General features: G+C 43.5%; 1 protein-coding gene across 1 annotated transcript in view; it reads left to right on the plus strand.

Moving 5' to 3' along the window:
* The window catches only part of APBB3 (amyloid beta precursor protein binding family B member 3), a 70,140-nt gene extending 56,366 nt beyond the window's left edge, over positions 1-13,774 (plus strand). The window contains exons 10-13 of the mRNA XM_068277814.1: positions 2,663-2,746; positions 4,603-4,718; positions 6,518-6,700; positions 10,607-13,774. Coding sequence (XP_068133915.1) covers positions 2,663-2,746; positions 4,603-4,718; positions 6,518-6,700; positions 10,607-10,837 — 614 coding nt within the window. The 3' untranslated portion in view covers positions 10,838-13,774. The remainder of the gene's footprint in view (positions 1-2,662; positions 2,747-4,602; positions 4,719-6,517; positions 6,701-10,606) is intronic.
* The last annotated feature ends 4,332 nt before the right edge of the window (positions 13,775-18,106 follow it).

The raw sequence follows: 18,106 nt of genomic DNA on the forward strand, positions 1-18,106 counted from the left end.
ATTTGTAGGAGTAGGATAGATACAATTGTTTATCTCATTAGTTTATTTTCCCCTGGTTATTCCTTTATATCCATGATAAGCACATAAAACTATGACTCTGGTAGGTATTACATAGGGGTAAAGAGGCAACTTTGGAAAGGGTCAAGAGTAAATGGAATTTTCCATGTGAAAAGGAATTCTCCTAGAAGTTTACTCGCACAGAAAAGTATTAGCACATATTGTAATATTAGAAAACTCAATTCTTGTTCCCTCTCCCTGGAGCTGGAGGGCTGCCCGGTGTAATGCGGGAACATTTTCCATAGCTTTTGTAACACAAACAGATGGACATTTTGTTTCACGAATCCTCAGTCAACACATTTCACAGCCTGCGATGCCAAATTGGAAAAATGTATGAATTTAATAATTTTTCCCATTTTCAGATGGAGAGATCTGCATGCCGGCGGTCTGTACGCCTTGTACAGCAGGCAGCTAAAATAGGAACATAGAATGAGCTGGGAATAGCCCACATACATAAATGTAACTGTTGATGGTGTGCTGTCACTTCAGACCCTGCGGTGTTCCCTGCTTGGCTGTAAGACAACATTAATAAGTTGGCCATGCAGAAGGACACGGTGGGTACCTGCGGCTGATTGGAAATTTGGGTGCTGCGTAAATCACAGTGCTAATTGCAGCTATAGCCATTGGCGTAACTACAATTCATGGAGTCCACAAGTGAAACTTTGATGGGGCCATCCAATGTTCACACCCCTTCCCTTGTCTCCCCTTGGTGCCCTTCACAGCCTTGGGGACCATCTCACAAGGGTCGTAAAACAAGTGTGGCCATCATGATCTTAATAACCATAGCAACTTGCTATTAGCAAGTGTAGCCAAACCAAAACACCTGATCTGAAGTATCGTCCCCTGTATTGGAGGAAGGGTAGGTTAGTAGTTGGGCCCTCCCCTGTGATTACAGGTGCTGCTCCCCTCTAGTTACGCCCCTGGCTATAGCAGCACCCAGTTGTCAGTTTGGTAGCCAGGGGCGCCAGATTCAGCCGAAATACCGGGGCAACGTAGATTGTGATGGAGATAGTGGCAGCTGGGTAGGTTACTGGGTGTGAGTGTGTAGGTGTAGATTAGTGTTAGGAGTATGTAGGGATAGGTTATTGTTAGGCTTCACGTTGACCTAAACTCTATCACAGGAGAGAAGGAATACACAGAGAACCCCACCCTGTGTGTATTTAGAGAAAATAGGCTGTCTATTCCTCCCCTATCTGGAAGTAATGAGCCACTGTAATTTGAGCTGCCATCTCTGTCTGAACTGTGCCACGGTGTGCCGTTGAGACAGGCTATATCGAAACACAGGAGTTTAACCCCTTCTGTGCCACAGCAAATCTGGAAGTAACTACATTGCAGCATCTCTGAAGCTGTAACAAGGACATGTTTTTCTTTAAAGGTTATTATGCTATTGATAATCTTTTAGAGCAGAGAGGGTTTAAGTCCGCTTTAAATAGTGGTAGGTTGGCATTGGGAGTAGCTAAGGGGGCTTAGTGTTAAGCTTACACAGCGGTAGGATAGTATTAGGAGCAGGGGCGTCTCTAAGCACAGGCACTACAGGTGGTCGTCTGGAGCAAACCTGTCTAGAAGGCGCTGTAAATTTTCTGGCAGTCCAAGAAAAAAAAAAGTATATTTTCCCTGTCCTGAGAGACTGAAAAGTAAAGGTGCAGAGAAAAATCTTTCTGCTCTTTGAATAATTGTTCTAATGACTGTGTCTGCTCAGCCACTGATAATGAATCATATAAAGTTTTGTAGACAGAGATATATAGACAGTCCCTATTCAGTGTGCAGCAGGCCCTGGGGGGAGAAGCCAGGGGGACCTCTGGGGGGAGAAGTTTCTTTTCCCTGTCCTGAGAGACTGACAACTAAGGGCACAGAGGGAAACAACTTTCTGCTCTCTGTACAATTGTTTTAATGACTGTGTCTGCTCAGCCACTGATAATGAATCATACAAAGTTTTGTAGACAGAGATTTGTAGACAGTCCCTATTCAGTGTGCAGCACGATCTTGCATACGGTGCCCAGCCACAGCCTCTCCACCCTTTTGTAGCAATTTTGGGTACCTGGAGTCTGAGTCAGTGGTTTAATAAACTGAGGAGTCGGATGATTTTGTACCTCGATAGCCCTGGCCACTACACTGTGATTCTGCATTGAAAAGCTTTATATGCATTTTTATGTGAATTTTCATGGTACGGGAAACACCTAAGATTTTGGAAAGTGTGATCCCCTGCCTTAGAGTTTTTTCAGTTCATTTTTCAGGGGAAAAACCTCTAAACCAAGAACTCATGGCACAGATTCCTAAAACCACTGTATGTCACTTTGGTTTCTCATTGGCACATCATAAAGCACCCCCCCCCACACACACACCACCACCACCCACCCAATATAAAATGTTAAGCTGCACTGATCAGAACTGCTGCATTCATAATTTAGTACCAAAAACTATTTAGCTTTGTCTGGGATATATTTTTTACTAGAATTGGATTTTTGGAACCATAACACCTCCCACAAAAGCACTGTTATGTTAATAATCAGTTGCAGAGCGTTTGTGTTACTCTCCTCTGCATTGGCTTTGTGTTCTGTTCTTTAGGTAATGGATGACATTTTCACATATTGTACTGTTGTTCTAGTTGACATTCTGGATACGGTGCGGGAGTCCATTCAGAAATATGAAGTGCTGTTTCTTGGCAGCCTGCCTGTCTCGAAGCCAATGGGTGAGTTATTTTAGTGACTGCTGCAATGGCTGCTCTAGGGAGCTCTTTACTGCAACTAACAAACATGGCATAAATAACGTGTGTCTTTATTCCCCCTCCCACACCGCAGTGCTGTACTATTTGTTGGATCTGAAAAACGGTACATTGTAACTGCGCTAATAGCCTTTAACCTTGTTCAAAGACATACGGTATATAATGGATGCTGCTGAAGCAGGGCTGGGCAAACTTTGCGTGGCCTGGGCCGCATGCTGCGGACCACGGGCCGCATTCCTTAACTGGTTCCGGACAGATGCAGTACAAATCTACGTCCAGCAGGTGGTGCTGCCGCTCTGACTGGACGTAGATTCAACGCCTTGATGAATGATGCGTCCCCACCATTACCGCCGATCTCACTTCTCTGAACCCACCGCAATTCGCTCGCTCTGCCGGGTATAAGACGGCAGAGCTCTGTAAGCAGGTCAGAAGCCGCTTTCATTGGCTCCTGACCGCGTGATCACGGAGAGCCAATCAAATTGCTCCCATTGATAGACAGCGTCAGGAGCCAATGGAAGCGGCTCCTTACTGGCTGACAGCACTCTGCCGTCATAGAGGTGGCAGAAAGAGGAGCCTGTGGTGATGAGACAGCGTCGTAACCTGGTGAGTGCGGCGATTCATCGGGAGGTGGCGTTTTACCGTACCAGCATATCTGGTCTTTAAGGGGGTAGAGACTGCTGGTATGGAAGTGGTTAAATTCCTCTCTCCTCAGGGGAACTTAAAACCCACCTGATTGCTGAATCCAGCGTCACGTCTCCATAGCGACAGGGCACCACATGTCACGACTTCGGGACGTGCCAGCATGTCACATGCTGGCAGTCCGTGGGCCGTAGTTTGCCCAGTGCTGTCTTAAAGGATATCCGAGGTGACATGCAACATGATGAGCGTGACGTGTATGTACAGTGCTAAGCATACAAATTACTAGGCTGTGTTCATTTTTTATCGTTTCTTCCTGAAAGAGTTAACATTTAGGGATGCAAGTGACAGTTTATTTTAGGTCAGGACTAAGTCAGATTATGGGGTGGGGAAGTATCAATACCTACCTATGGGGTGCTGCTCCTCTGGCGCCCAGTGCATACGATATGCACCATCTTCTCCACCCAACCAGCAGCATCTTTTGTAGTTCCCAGTGGTGTTTTCATTTGTGGACATAGTCCATGGATATGCGCACTTGAGGATGGGAGTTTGAAATCCCTGCTGTAGGCCATAAATAATCAGCTAAATGTAAAGAAATAAATGCTTGAAATATAGCACTCTCTATGTAATTGAATCTACTTTAAATTGAATTACCTTTAACTTTTCACTGATATTCTAATTTACTGAGATGCACCCATGTAGGTTCCTATAGTAACCTAATCAGGGGCGTAACTAGAAGTCCCCGGGCCTCCCCGCAAAAATTTGGATCCTGTTTAACCAGGAAGTAATGTTAAGCACTTACAGAACGGAACCTCCAGCGGCGGTTGGAGGTATGTGTCTGCCGCTGCTGCTGCCACTGTAATTGATGCAGGAGGGGAGCGCAGAGGGAAGAGCCCGAGGTGAGGGGGAGGGGGCTGTCCCCCCCTCCCCACCGATGTCCAATGCTCTCCCCTCATGCTGCGACCTCTCCTGCCCCCCAAAATGGTCCTGAGCAGGCCCCAGAGGGCTGCATCCCCTATTGTTACACCCCTAAACCTAATGTGACAGCTAGTTTTTGATGTAATGTAAATTTTTACATACTTGCTTTTCTATATCCGCATTAGGGTAATCTCTAGTGATTGAACCTGCCTGAGTGAGACAGAAATGCATCATTATTTGCAATTAACAGCTGATTTTTTTGTATCTAGGGATGGACATACTGAACGATACGATAGAAAACCTCACCAGTACCACGCTCAGGGATAACTGGACAGCCGCCACCATTGAGGTGACTGACACATCAGTAGCTGTGCATCCGAGAGAGGTAGGTTTCACTGACACATCTGAGAACCTACCTGCATTATAAGGCCTCTTTGAGGCCGGTTTTACACCTGAGTTTTACATTGCAGTAGGATGAATTGCTTCTGCCACATCCCACCACAACGCAAAAAATGAAGACATGACCCTCCAGCAGAGTGCGCCGACAGGGTCAGATGCATAGCGCTGTCCTACACTCAGTGACATACTCCCTGCTGGGCAGGAGGTACATCACTGGGATTCCTGTTGGTCCGTGCATGCGCGCAGCAACGCACTCCGTAGTTTACACATAGTGCACCACCGGTAATGCGCTGTTGCCATTGTGTCAGATTGGATACTTCGCCAATGACCGCAATAAGTGTGAAAGCTTTTGCTGCCCCTTGCAGTAATATAGGGTAAGGCAACGCAGGTTTACCTTACAAGTGTAAAAGGGGCCTCAGACAGACGACTGAAGTGCACACTTGCAGAGCAGTTCAGTATCCCATCTGCCTCCTGCCAGTGGGGTTCAGGTGCACTTTAAAGAGAATCCAAGGCGGGTATTTTAAATCTTAAGAGGACACAGAGGCATGTACTGTGCATAATCACATGCCTCTGTGTATTTCTATTGCTGCCTCTAGTACCCCCCCCCCCTCCCCTGGGACCTGCTGTGCCCCCTGAAAATATCACCTGGCTAGCGACAATCTGCTAGCCTTCTATTTACATACATTTTGTCATTCAGTCAGCGCTTCCTGCTTCTGTCCCCACCTCTGTCCCCGCTGCTGCCCGCCTCCGCGAGCTTCCTCCAATCGGAAGCTAAGCCGCGACCTGGGAGGTACTTCCTGGGTCGTGGCTTAGCTTCCGATTGGAGGAAGCTCACAGAGGCGGGGATTGCTGACTGAATGACAAGATGCATGTAAATAGAAGGCTAGTGACAAGCAGATTGTCGCTAGCCAGGCGCTTTTTTTTTTCAGGGGGACACAGCAGAACCCAGGGGGACGTCTAGAGGCGGCAATAGAGAGACACAGAGGCATGTAATTATGCCCAGAACATGCCTCTGTGTCCTCTTGAGATTTAAAATTCCCGCCTCGGGCTCTCTTTAAATGCAGGCAAATGTGCAAGTGGTTGTAACACCAGGCGTGTCAATCGCTGAATTGCGGTGGTGCAGCAGCAGGGGACCGCAACATGTTGTGTCTGAGCACAGTTGTGGTTATGTTTGCCAAATACTCGTGGGTTACATCATATCTAGCACTCCTTGACTCATAAACATTTGGTAAGATTACTTTATAATTGGATATTAATACAGTATTTGCTAAAGATTCCATTATGCTTTTAAATGACCAAAATGTTATTCAGGTTTATTTATATTTGATTTTTATTATTTGAAATCTCAGAACTTTCTATAACAGACCTATGATTAGTCCAATTACCCCCTGAGCTATATAGAAGTTCCCCCGAGGTACTTGTTCCATGTATTTAGGTCCTAGTCCTAGGCACTACTTTTTTGTGGAGGTGCTGATTCTACTTCCTCTGTCTCACTTAACTCCTCCCTGCTGTAGTCACATGACATTTTATATTGATTAGCATATGCACATTCCATAAAGGATACTCACTATGAGGGCTGGTTCACACTGTGAGCGATTGTGCTTAGTTTGCCGATCGCCAGTGATTGTCAAAGCATCACTGCTGAATATCCACATTTTTGCAGGGGGGCCCGGTGATTTCTAGTTACGCCCTTGATAAAAAACCTTCTGTTTTAAGAAGGCAAATGTTTGTTTTGCATAGGTTTTCTATAAGTTATTGTAATGTGTTTTGCATTTTGAACTCCAGGCTGCAGCAGAAGAACCTGTGTGGGAGTGCCAAGTCCGGTATGTGACTTTCATGGGCGTTGGGAAAGATCCCCACACGTTTGCACTGATCGCGGATGTAGGCAAGCAGTGTTTCCAGTGCACGGTGTTCTGGTGTGAGCCGGATGCCGGGCATGTTTCCGAGGCTGTACAGGCTGCATGTATGGTGAGTGCTCACTTTGGAACCCATTATAGAAATAGATTGTGGTGTGTGCTATGAATGTATTTCTGCTAAATGTGTTTATTTTCTGCATTGTTTGCTTGTTCTGTGCCTCAACATTACTGGTAGCTTGTATTTTTTTCCATTAGGAGTCCCACCATCTCTTGCTTTTTCAGTTTGGGATTTAGGGTCCTTTTATGGCATAACATCTGAAGGGTAGTGATTTCCAGCTCATATAGCATCTCGGCCACAGGGACGGATCTAGCTACAGTGGGGCTCCGGTCAAAATTAACCTGGGGGTCCCACCTGAACCCCCCATGGACAGCTTCCACCTCCCCAGAGCACCCACCCCCATTCAATTCGGTCCCTAGGGCTCCTGCACAATTTTTAACAGCACAGTGACTCACCTCTTCCAACTGGTGTGCATGTATTTCTGCTTAGTGAAGTTTGTTTAATTCACCTCAGTATATTACCCTTGCGAAATTAATCTTTACTCAGGTTTTAGACTACATACACATCTTCAATTACTTTCACTCCCAGGGGTGGATACTTGATCCCATGGGTGACAGTTTGGTACCCAATGCTGTACCGACATGACGCTAGCCTCTAGTCTAGCTACACGTTCTGTTGTTATGTAGAGGGCCACACACAGAGCAGGGGGTGGAAGAAGCCCCAGGTAAGTTAAGCTGCTTTTTTCTTGCTACTTAAAGTGTACCTGAGATTTAAAGTAGCGGTAAATAAAAAATATACATACCTGTGGCTTCCTCCAGCCCCGTTCAGGCTCATCTGTCCCCTCGCCGTCCTTTTCCGCCTCCTGGATTCTCCGCAATTTGACCAGGTAATTAGGCCAGTTGGGGACAGTCAGCGCAGGCGCAGTACACTCCCCCGTCGTGCTCCTGGAATTGCCGGACCGAAATGTGGAGGATCCTGGAGGCGGAAGAGGAAAACGAGGGAGCGATGAGCCTGGACGGGGCTGGAGGAAGCCTCATGTATGTTTATATTTTATTTACTTTACATCTCAGATACACATTGTTTCCCTTAAAATGGTTCCGAGTCCAAGTTTTACTCATTGTATAATTGTTTTCCTTTCATATAGTTTATAGGGCATTCCTCAAACGAAATACTTGTTTTGGTTTGCTATAATACATCATTCCCTTTAAATTAAACAAGCCTCGCCCACAGCTCCTCCAGCGCCTAGGCACTCTGAGAGCCATGTAGCAAGGGCTTATGGGAGCTCAGTGTGGGCAGGAGGAGGAGGAGGTGTCACTAGCCATAGATTTCAGAGGCAGAGGGGAGGAGGGAGGAGGAGAGGGGAGTGACGTTTTCACAGGCTGGAGATGCAGAGCAGCTTGCCTGTGTGTAATGATCACCAGCAGAACATGGCCGCTTCATTGTATCACAGGAAGAAATAATAATACCCTGAGAAAGCTGTTTGCAGCTAGATTTGCTGTGTAAACTATCTAAATTTTAGATAAGATACTATATAGACAAGTTACTTGTTATAGTTAGTTTTTCATCTCGGATCCACTTTAAACTCAGCAGGTGATGCATTTAATCAATCTAAGCTGCATAAACTCTGAATTATTGTCATGTCATGGACCATCCCTAGCAGGGCACTATACATTGTGTGATTCCTTTCTATGATAGCGAGGCTCTTATTGAAAATCCTGAAAACACTTTAGATAGTTAAAAAGCATACCGTATTTAGAATATAATATAATGCAGTCCGCTTGAAAACCATTCATTTAAAAATGCAAAAAATATAAAGCAAAAGCAAACCCTGTGAAGATGATGCATGATTATGATGAGCGGAGTAAAGATGTTATTATGACTATTATTGTGGAATACTGTTGATACAATCCAGCCTGCTGTTCGTAGGGCTCAGCATTGTCCTTACATGTATCTCACTGCACCTGAGAAAGTGGTTTTCTATCCGACACATTCTATGAGTGCTAATAAACTGTCCCTGCAGTGAATAATTATCACCACTGCACCGTGAAGTCATTCTGGGAGTGCCTCTGCAATCCTGGATCCTTGTCAGATCTTCTGTAGGCCTGCAGGAGTGATAGTCCATCTCCTAGTACACTCATTCTAATGATGCTAACATTGCTGGAGTAGGAATCAAATCATCTAGGCTAGGAACACACTATTATTATTATTGATTTATAAAGCGCCAACATGTTCCGTGGCGCTGACACTAGGCAGATATGCTTTGCGTTTTTGTCTATAATGAAATTATAAGGGATGCATGTAAAAATGCATATATGTGTGTTTTACAAAAAAACAGCAAAAAAAGCAAACGTGTGGTTTTCCGCACAGCCTAGCGTGCTCCCAGCCTTAAAGAGACTCTGTAACAAAAAAACCTGGGGGGTACTCAACTGGAAAGTGCCAATAATAGTCATAGCCCGACATAGTTAACTTTCCACATGCACCCGCCACAGTCGCTCACACGCTAATGACAGCTGGGTTCTGTGCGCCCATGTGCCTGAGCCAACCACAGTGATCACAAGGGGAAATTTGTAAAAAAAAAAAAAAAAAAAAAAAAGGTAAAACACAGAACATCTATATCGTGCTTTTCTACTGGCAGCCTCAAAAAAAGGCTGAATTCACTCCATGGGTGATCAGGCGGTCTATTAAAACCCGCCAGGGGGTAGTGCGGAAGTTGTTTTTTTTTTTTTTAAATCATGTAGCAAGCTACATGATAGCCGCTGTGCAGCGGCATCCCCCCACCCGCTTCGATCGCCTCTGGCGATCTGCGATCAGGAAATCTCGTTCAAAGAAGGGGATTTCCTGGAGGGCTTTCCCCGTCGCCATGGCGATGGGCGGGATGACGTCCCCGACGTCATCGGGAGTCCCGATCCACCCCTCAGAGCTGATAAGCCAGGCTGCGCAAGGAGTCTAGGGGGGGGGGGGGCGGCAGATAGCAGCGAATCGGTGCGGAGCGGCGAATCGGCGCGGAGCGGCGACGATCGGCATGCACACGCAGCTAGCAATCCTCCTGCGCTGCTTACCCCGAACTACGTTACTGGCAGGAAGGTTAAGGAGCCTTGCCCAAAGACTACTTACTGTTTTTACGTGCTGGCTTGAGCTGGGATTTGAACCCTTGTCAAAGGCTCAAATCCCACATCTAAGGCAACCGCTTTACCAGTACATTATCACAACAAAACCCTAGAAAAAAGTCCTAAAGGGGGTAGAGCAGTGCAGTACTAAGGAGGTAAAAATAAACTTGTACTGGAATAAAATGTGTACAGTAAAATAATGGTGTGTGTTCCTATAAGTTTAATGGTTGTCTGGGGCCTTTGGGGTCCATTTCATTTCCCGTTTCATGATCTTCCATCACTCTATCACACTGGGAGTGCCAGAGGCCTTGATTGAATGTATTTGTAGTGTGCATGCATGAGTTCACCTACTCTGCATTCACAAATCGATATTGTGCATGCCTGTGCAGATGTGCTCAAACATATTACTAGGCATGCGTGGTTCCACGAAGTTGGGCATGCCCGGTGCATATTCTGCTGTGGACTCTTCTGAAATACAGACCTAAACTGTCTAGCAGGCATACATGAAAAAAGGGCACATGTTGTTTTCATAGTAATTTGAGCTCTGTCTTTTGAGGGCGCCCAAATTACTGTCTGAGCGCTGCTATAGCTGTAATCCACGTTATGGTCTATGGGGGCGCATGGTAGCCCTTTTGCATTGTCTTGGTCTAACAGTTGCATAATTTAAGACTCTGAAATGGATGGGAGGGACAACAGAGACCCAGAGGGTGGCAAGTGTTCACTAAAACTTATAGTATTGGTCACCATCCTTAAGGGTACCTAAACAGAAAATAACATAAAGTAATAAACGGACTAAAGTTCTGCTTAGTTCTAACAGTTTATTCTGTTCTTTTATCCTTTGCGGCATATGCAGGTCCAGTATCAAAAATGTGTGGTAGCATCGTCATCAACACGCATGAAGCCAAAAGGTGGACCTGGCAGATCCCTTCTGAGAATAAAGAGGACTACATCTGTGGACTCCCCAATCTCCCCTTTCAGCTTGTCAGGACACACCCTTCAGAAAAACGGGGCAGCAAGTAAAAGGAGAGGAGTCATGGCTTTCTTTGAAGCCTTCAAACAGAGGCATGTCAGGCATACCCCGTAGATTAGAGAAACTGGAATGACCCCCTTTTTTCAGGTCTTGTTTTTGCCTGTTTTATAGGTATTTTAGAACATTTGTTCTTTCTGTAATTTCAGAACTAACAACTGTTTACTATAACTTATTTCTCTGAGAATCCCAGGTGATGAAATTCTGCTGTCAGTGAAGTTACAATAAGCAGGGAGATGTATTTATTGAGAATATACAGAGAATATAAGACATGAAGATTATTTAGCATGGTGCTCACACACTAAGGACTAGTTCTCACAGTGACCAATCAGTTGATAGCTTTGTACACAAAGGAGCATAGTCCCCAAAGTTCGGTAATGTTGCCATGTGGAGGGAGCGCACAACAATTTTACCATTGAGGCCCCTTGCGCGCTGCATCACACCGTGTTACCCTTCGTCGCTGCAAGGGCTATGCAAGTCTATGGAGACGTAGCGGGCAGCAAGTCTATGGAGACGTGCAAACCAACAGGAATCCCAGTGACGTACTACCTGCCCAGCTCTCCTAGGCTACCGCAGTGCATGCCCGGAGATGTAGTCCATCGATAGATGTACTCACTTCGACAGACTACATCTCCCATCATGCATTGCAGCAGTCGAAGGTGCGTGACACCACCATGGGTGCACGGCAACGTTACTGAACTTTTGTGAATATGCCCCAAAGTATAGTCAGCTGAAATATGACTGCAGCTATTGTAGATTACAGTGAAACGTGTTCTTTTGTCAGGTACATGAAAAAAAGATTCAGAGATATTTAAACATTTATTTTAGTTTCGGGTGGAGTCATCATTTGAATGCATCAGCACTGATTTATTAAAGTCCAGGTCTGCTGTGGAAAATGTAAATAAAAACAGTTGAATAATTTGCAAATCATTTTAATTGAAAACAGTGCAAAGACAAAATTGAATGCTGAGTCTGAGAACTTCCATTGTTTTGCGGAAAATAGATGTTTATATTGCATTGGATGCCAGAAAAGTAACACATTGAAAACATTTTAAGAAAAGACTGGACAAGTTGTATATATAAAAAAAACAAACAAAAAAAAAAAACGCTTGGACAAACATCTCATAACTAATTAGAATAATTGTTAACATTTGAGTAACATGTCTGCTATTAAAGGATCATCCCAGAGAGGCAAATGGGGCAACAATTGGAGGATTTCATTATTATTTAGACATGTTGTTCTTAAATAGTTTGCAATTTGACATGGTACATACTGAAAGATGCTGAAAAACTGCAGAAATCTTTGTAGGCAGGGACAAGGCCGGGAGCCAATGTTGGATGGGCTCATGGAGCATTCCATTAAAACCAGACATGATTTTATAATAGAAATTGCTCCATGGGCCCAGAAACCCTTCTAAAAAGCATTGTCTGTGAACCCTGTAGATAGCAAGTCAAATACCATGATAAAAAAAAAGGTCAATAATAGGATAATATTTCACTTTTAAAGCTAGAGCAATTGGTCTCCTCGGTCCCAACAGGGACAGATTTATAATTTTTTCATCCCTAAGCCAACTTTATTGTGGCTTCTCTTTCATGTTCCCCTTCTATTCCATGTGCAGTCCCCTTTTCCATGGGTAACATACATGTATAGCTGTCTCTATATTTCCTGTACAGCTCCCTTGGGCAGCAGCTTAGCCCTTCCATGTGCTGCTCCCCATTTCTAGCCCCCCTTATCCACATTCAGCAGCCCCTTTTGCATGTCTAGCTGTAACCTAGGCCTTTGTACCCTTTCCAGAAATGAATCCTGGTTCCCAAACCTGGAGCAATGTTAAAGGACAAGTTTGGCCACAGTTTTTTTTTCATGGACATTTTGTGCAAAGTTGTTTCATATGAATTATGCAGAAAAAGTTTTTTGCTAAACAGAGTAGGACAAAACTGCTTTATGAATAAGCAGCTTCTGATTTCCTCTTCAGCAAGCTCTAGAAGGCAGAGCACTTCCCCTTCCCAATCAGCCTGACACTATGATAGGCTGTTCGCGAACAGGGAGGTGTGATTTCTGCTGGATCACTCTGTCACTCCCCCCGCTTTATGCCCATGTGACTAAAGGGGAGTGGCTGAGCTGTGTGTAAACAATCAGCCAAAAGAATATGTAACCTAATGGAACAGGTAATCTCTTTATTGCTTTTCAAAAATGAAAACTTTTTTGCAAAACTTTTTATTACTAATTGATTTAAAATAATCGCCTCTAAAATGCATATTAAAATCTAGAGGTTTAAAAGAAGAGATGATGGAACACAACATAAACATTACTCTGTCCCACCTTTTTCTTAAATGTGTTGTTGATATCAAATTCAAAATGAGCACATATCTTCTGGACATCAGTAACGTTTCTCAGTTTGAGTATTTGGCATGTTGTCATAGTACTATTCCACTATTCCTGATTTAAAGAGACACTGAAGTTAAAAAAAAATTATGATATAATGAATTGGTTGTGTCGTATGGATAATTACTAGAACATTAGTAGCAAAAAAAAATCTTATATTTTTATTCACAGTTATATAGTGTTTTTTATAACATTGCATCATTCTCTAATATTTGCAGTTCACACACTACTCAGCATTCTAAATGATTTTACAGAGCAGGCCACTGAACTTTTGACCTGTCATCTGTAAGAAAACAAACAATACAGTGCCAGACACTTGAGATAATAAGCTTCAGAAGACAGAGCTCTTGTGGAGCTCAATGGCTCTTTTTATCCCAAAAAATCCATACACAGATACAACTGTACCACAGATGATCATTTTGGGGTCAAGACACACCCCTTCCTTAGTGTAGAATACAATGAAGAAGGGACACCCCTTGAGACTTAAATGATCATCTGAGCACAAAGCCCCATGTACAAACCCCCTTCCTGCCGCCTAACCTTAACTGCTCTCCCCAGCCGTAAACCCTTTCCTGATGCATAACCTTAAAGGACACCTTAGCCCTGAACCAAATCGGAAATGAACACCCTGTGTGTGGGGGGAGGTGCACATGGGCTTACCGCCCCTCCCGGGGCCCGGAGTCAATCTCGGTTCAGTTGTAACCCTGTTCACAGGCCCTGGTTGGCGGGGTCAGTGCAAGCGCATTATGCCCACGGGAGTATGCGCGCATTCCCGTGGGAAGACGTAGCCAGCGGGCGTGGCCACCAGGTACACAAGTGGACATACTGTGCTTTCGCTCGCAGTATATCCGGGTCAGGTGACCGCACACCCTAGCTACGTGTTCCTGCCGGAGTGTGTGCATACTCCCACGGGCATAATGCGCCTGCGCCGACCCTGCCGACCAGGGTCTGTGAACAGGGTACAGCTGAACAGAGATGGACGCTGGTCCACAGGAGGTGTGGAAAGCCTATGCACACCTCCCCCCACACACAGGGCATCCATTTCCGGTTTAGTTCAGGACTAAGGTATTTTCTAACCATCCCCCGGGCACAAGCCCCCTTTCTGATGCCTAACCTTAACGGTCCACTCTGCCACAAATCTGGCGGAAACAAAAAAAAATAGAAAATACCAGTTACTACATTAGCAATAATATTAACGATAAAGTTCATCAGGCCCACAAATTTCTGCTTGGGTGCCCAGTAGCTGCTAACCAACATCAGTGCCAATGGCGGCGTCCAAAATTGCCTATTCATACAGGCATTTACACAGGCACCCAAATTTCCTGTTTCCTTGTAAGCACCATACTCCAGACACGAACTGAGTAAATCTCTTCAGAAGTAACAGACACAACATAAAGTTGGACCACCAGATTTCATATTAAAGTCTGCCAGCTCCATGGTAATCCCAGGGACAGATAGGCCTAGTGAACACCAAAAACCGCTAGCAGATCCGCAAAATGCTAGCAGATTTTGAAACGCTTTTTCTTATTTTTATGTAGCGTTTCAGCTAGCATTTTGCGGTTTTGGGAAGCGTTTTTGGTGTAGTAGATTTCATGTATTGTTACAGTAAAGCTGTTACTGAACAGCTACTGTAACAAAAAACGTCTGGCAAACCGCTCTGAAGTGCTGTTTTTCAGAGTGGTTTGCGTTTTTCCTATACTTAACATTGAGGCAGAAACGCATCCGTAATCCAAAATCTGCAACAGCCCGGGAGTATGCGTTTCTGCAAAACGCCTCCCGCTCTGGTGTGCACCAACCCATTGAAATACATTACCCTAGCGGATCCGCACCCACAAGCGGATCGCAAACCGCAGCAGAACCGCTCTGGTGTGCACTAGGCCGAAGAGAGGAAAATCTCCCTGATAGGGACCCATACAGCAGTAACATTATTTTAAAAATATACCATCGTTCCACCTCTGTATAAATATTATTTTTTCTAGAGATAACATTTAGGTATAGATTAGTGCTGCATTTAATTTAACCCATTTGATGTCCGTTAAAAGAAAAAAAAAACATTGATAAGTCTTGTCACTATGGCAACATAGCATATTGCTTGTGTAAAGGATTTATTAAAAAATGTTGAGTTCTGTACATGATGCTTTTGGTTATTTGCCCTATCAAAAATTATCCTAGGATTTGGTTTCACGAATCTCGCTTCCTTCATCACAACACTGGAAACAGTACAGAATTTATAATATGGGGATATCCAAGAATAAAGAGGCAGTTCTCTGGGACAATGGTAGTTCAAGTTTAAAAGTAGAGTATTAGGGTTAGTTCTCCATTGTTGTGGAATATCCCAAATTCAATGCAAAAACTATACTGCATTGCAAGTAAATAAAAAAAATGGACGAACCAAAAATGAATTATTCCATCACCATCTGGGTTTGCATTGCTGACCTCCTGTGCTGGTATAAAAAGCAGCCTGTGAGCTGACCAAAGTCCTATAACCATCATTCACAGAAGGTAGTCCAGGAGGAGGTGCGAAGCGAGACCAGCCAGCCTTTTCCTGTGAATACAGAGCTGACCCCTCCCATCTCCTTACTGTACTCCATTGGAGGGAACAGAGGAGTAGGAGGTGGGTGTGGTCAGGTAATAGTACTGTGCAAAGGAAGAAACTCCCACTCTAATGGCAGCTCTATACTTTGTACATAGATCTCTGGTTCATGTAACTGACATTTCCAAAGGGAAATTATTCGTTGGAAGAACAGCAAATATGAAAAATGTGTATCCAATGGCATAGTCCCATTTTACCTCTTACTAATAATGACTAAAATCCTGAAGGGTGAACTTGGGCTAAGGAATAGGAGATTGCCGCAGAGGTGAAAGTGACCACTATGATTTTATACAGGATTAAAAAAAATAGGTTAATAATTAGGACTGTTATAACAGTTATATTATCTGATGAAGGTAGAGTGACTCTTAAAGTGGGATTACACTCAAAACTAAATGTTTACCATAATGCATTGAACACAGTAATATGAAACACTGTAAGACTGAATATTTACAGTACACCTCACTGAAGCAAACTGATATCAATGTCAGCTGCAGGACAAATTATTAGAGTGACTCCCAAATAAGTAATTACTGAGCAAATAAAGGAGAGAAAGTTATATGCTTCCTCCCTGAATACAGCAAGCTTATCAATTAGCAGCTAAATGAAGTAAAAAATAACTTAAGTATTAACCTTTCCAGTACCCTGAAATACAGTGAGGCCCCACTCACACTTAATCAGTTGGCATGCGTTAGTGTGCATTAGTATGCGTTAGTGTGCGTTGGTATGCTTTTTTCCATAGCAGTGCATTGGGAAGAAGATTTCAGTTAAAATGCGTTAAGTGTGAAAGGTGCCATAGGAAAATATGGGCATTTCTTTGAAAATCATTTTTCTTTCAGTTATAACTGAGAGCAACTGAAAAAGGGGCCTAAGATGGTTTTAGCTGTTAATTTTATGCTGTGTTTAAAGAAAACCTGAACTGAAAATGAAAAGTAAAAATAAACATACACAAATCATACTTACCTCCCGTGTAGTCTACTCCTCGATCTCTTTCTCCTTTCCCGCTTCCTGTTTGTCCACTGTGATCAAGGGAATTCTCCGTCCTCCATTTTGAAAATGGTCATTACCCATAACAGCTTTCTGGTCAGCACACTGTTAAACTGTAACATCGCCCACTTGAGCCATAGGGAAACATAGACATTACTTGGCACATCAGTTGTCCTCTCAGCTATAATTGACAGCAACTGATAAATAACTGACAGCAACTGATATATTTCAGTCCTGACAAAATGTTGTCAGCACTGAAAGGGATCATTGTCAGAAGAAAATGGTGAGCTCCTGAGAGGAACTGATGGCAAGGTAAATATGTAATGTTCATTTGAAGTTACCTCATGTGTTTATTTTAAATAATTTTACTCAGTACAGGTTCCCTTTAAGACTGGATTCACAGTTGTCAGTTGCATAATGCAATGTATGTGAACTGAAATGGAGACTGGACATAGACTTTAATGCAAAGTCAGCGTGTAGCGAGTTAGAATAACGTGACCGGTTACAGCGCAACACTGTGAACAGGCCCATAGAAATGTATGGGCAGTGAGTTGACATCTATAATTATTCTGCAATGCAACTGAGCACTGTGAACTAGGCATAATGCTATAAACCATAGAGGAAATTTGTGTATAATACCACTTTAAAAGCTAATTGTACAACAATTTTTTTTTAGTGCAAGTAAAGAGAGTATCCCACACAGTAAGAAGTCAATACTATGAGTGCACTGGATATGACTACAGATATGGTAGATATGGTACACTGTCGAGATAGTCAACTGCAGTGTTGTACCGGGAAGTAACCGCATGTTCAGACGCGATGGAAGTGACCGCATGTTCAGATGTGATGAAAATATACAGGGATACCGGCTGGCTGTTCCTGATCACAGAACTAGATGTATGGTAAAATATATTGAAAATATGTAGTGAGCTAGATCATGTATATGTTTTATTCCAATTAGTGTAATGAAGGAACTGCACTGTAATATACGGTTTATTGTAAATATTTAATAGCACCACTAGTTTCTCAGTGGATTTGTTCTTAATAAATTTGAAGCATTAAAATAAGTCTTATTAGTTTATTTAACTGCTTTTTATATCTCGTGTCAATTCCTTGAAATGGATGTTGATATGGTGTGTTTTTTTCTTAATAAAGAACTGCGCTGTCTAAAATGCATTACTAAGCATGTAAAGAATGCTAACAAGAAACAGCAATGACAAGGCTTATGAAATAATTTAATATTCATCCACAAGTTGTTATAACTACATTGGTTTGCTTATTAATTCAAACTGGACGTTTTTATGCGTCCAGTTTGAGCTCAGTTAATCCTATTATGTCGTACCGGTATGTCCTGTCAATCAGCGGT

The sequence above is a fragment of the Hyperolius riggenbachi genome, chromosome 3, assembly GCF_040937935.1.
Source record: "Hyperolius riggenbachi isolate aHypRig1 chromosome 3, aHypRig1.pri, whole genome shotgun sequence".
Lineage (NCBI taxonomy): Eukaryota > Metazoa > Chordata > Amphibia > Anura > Hyperoliidae > Hyperolius > Hyperolius riggenbachi.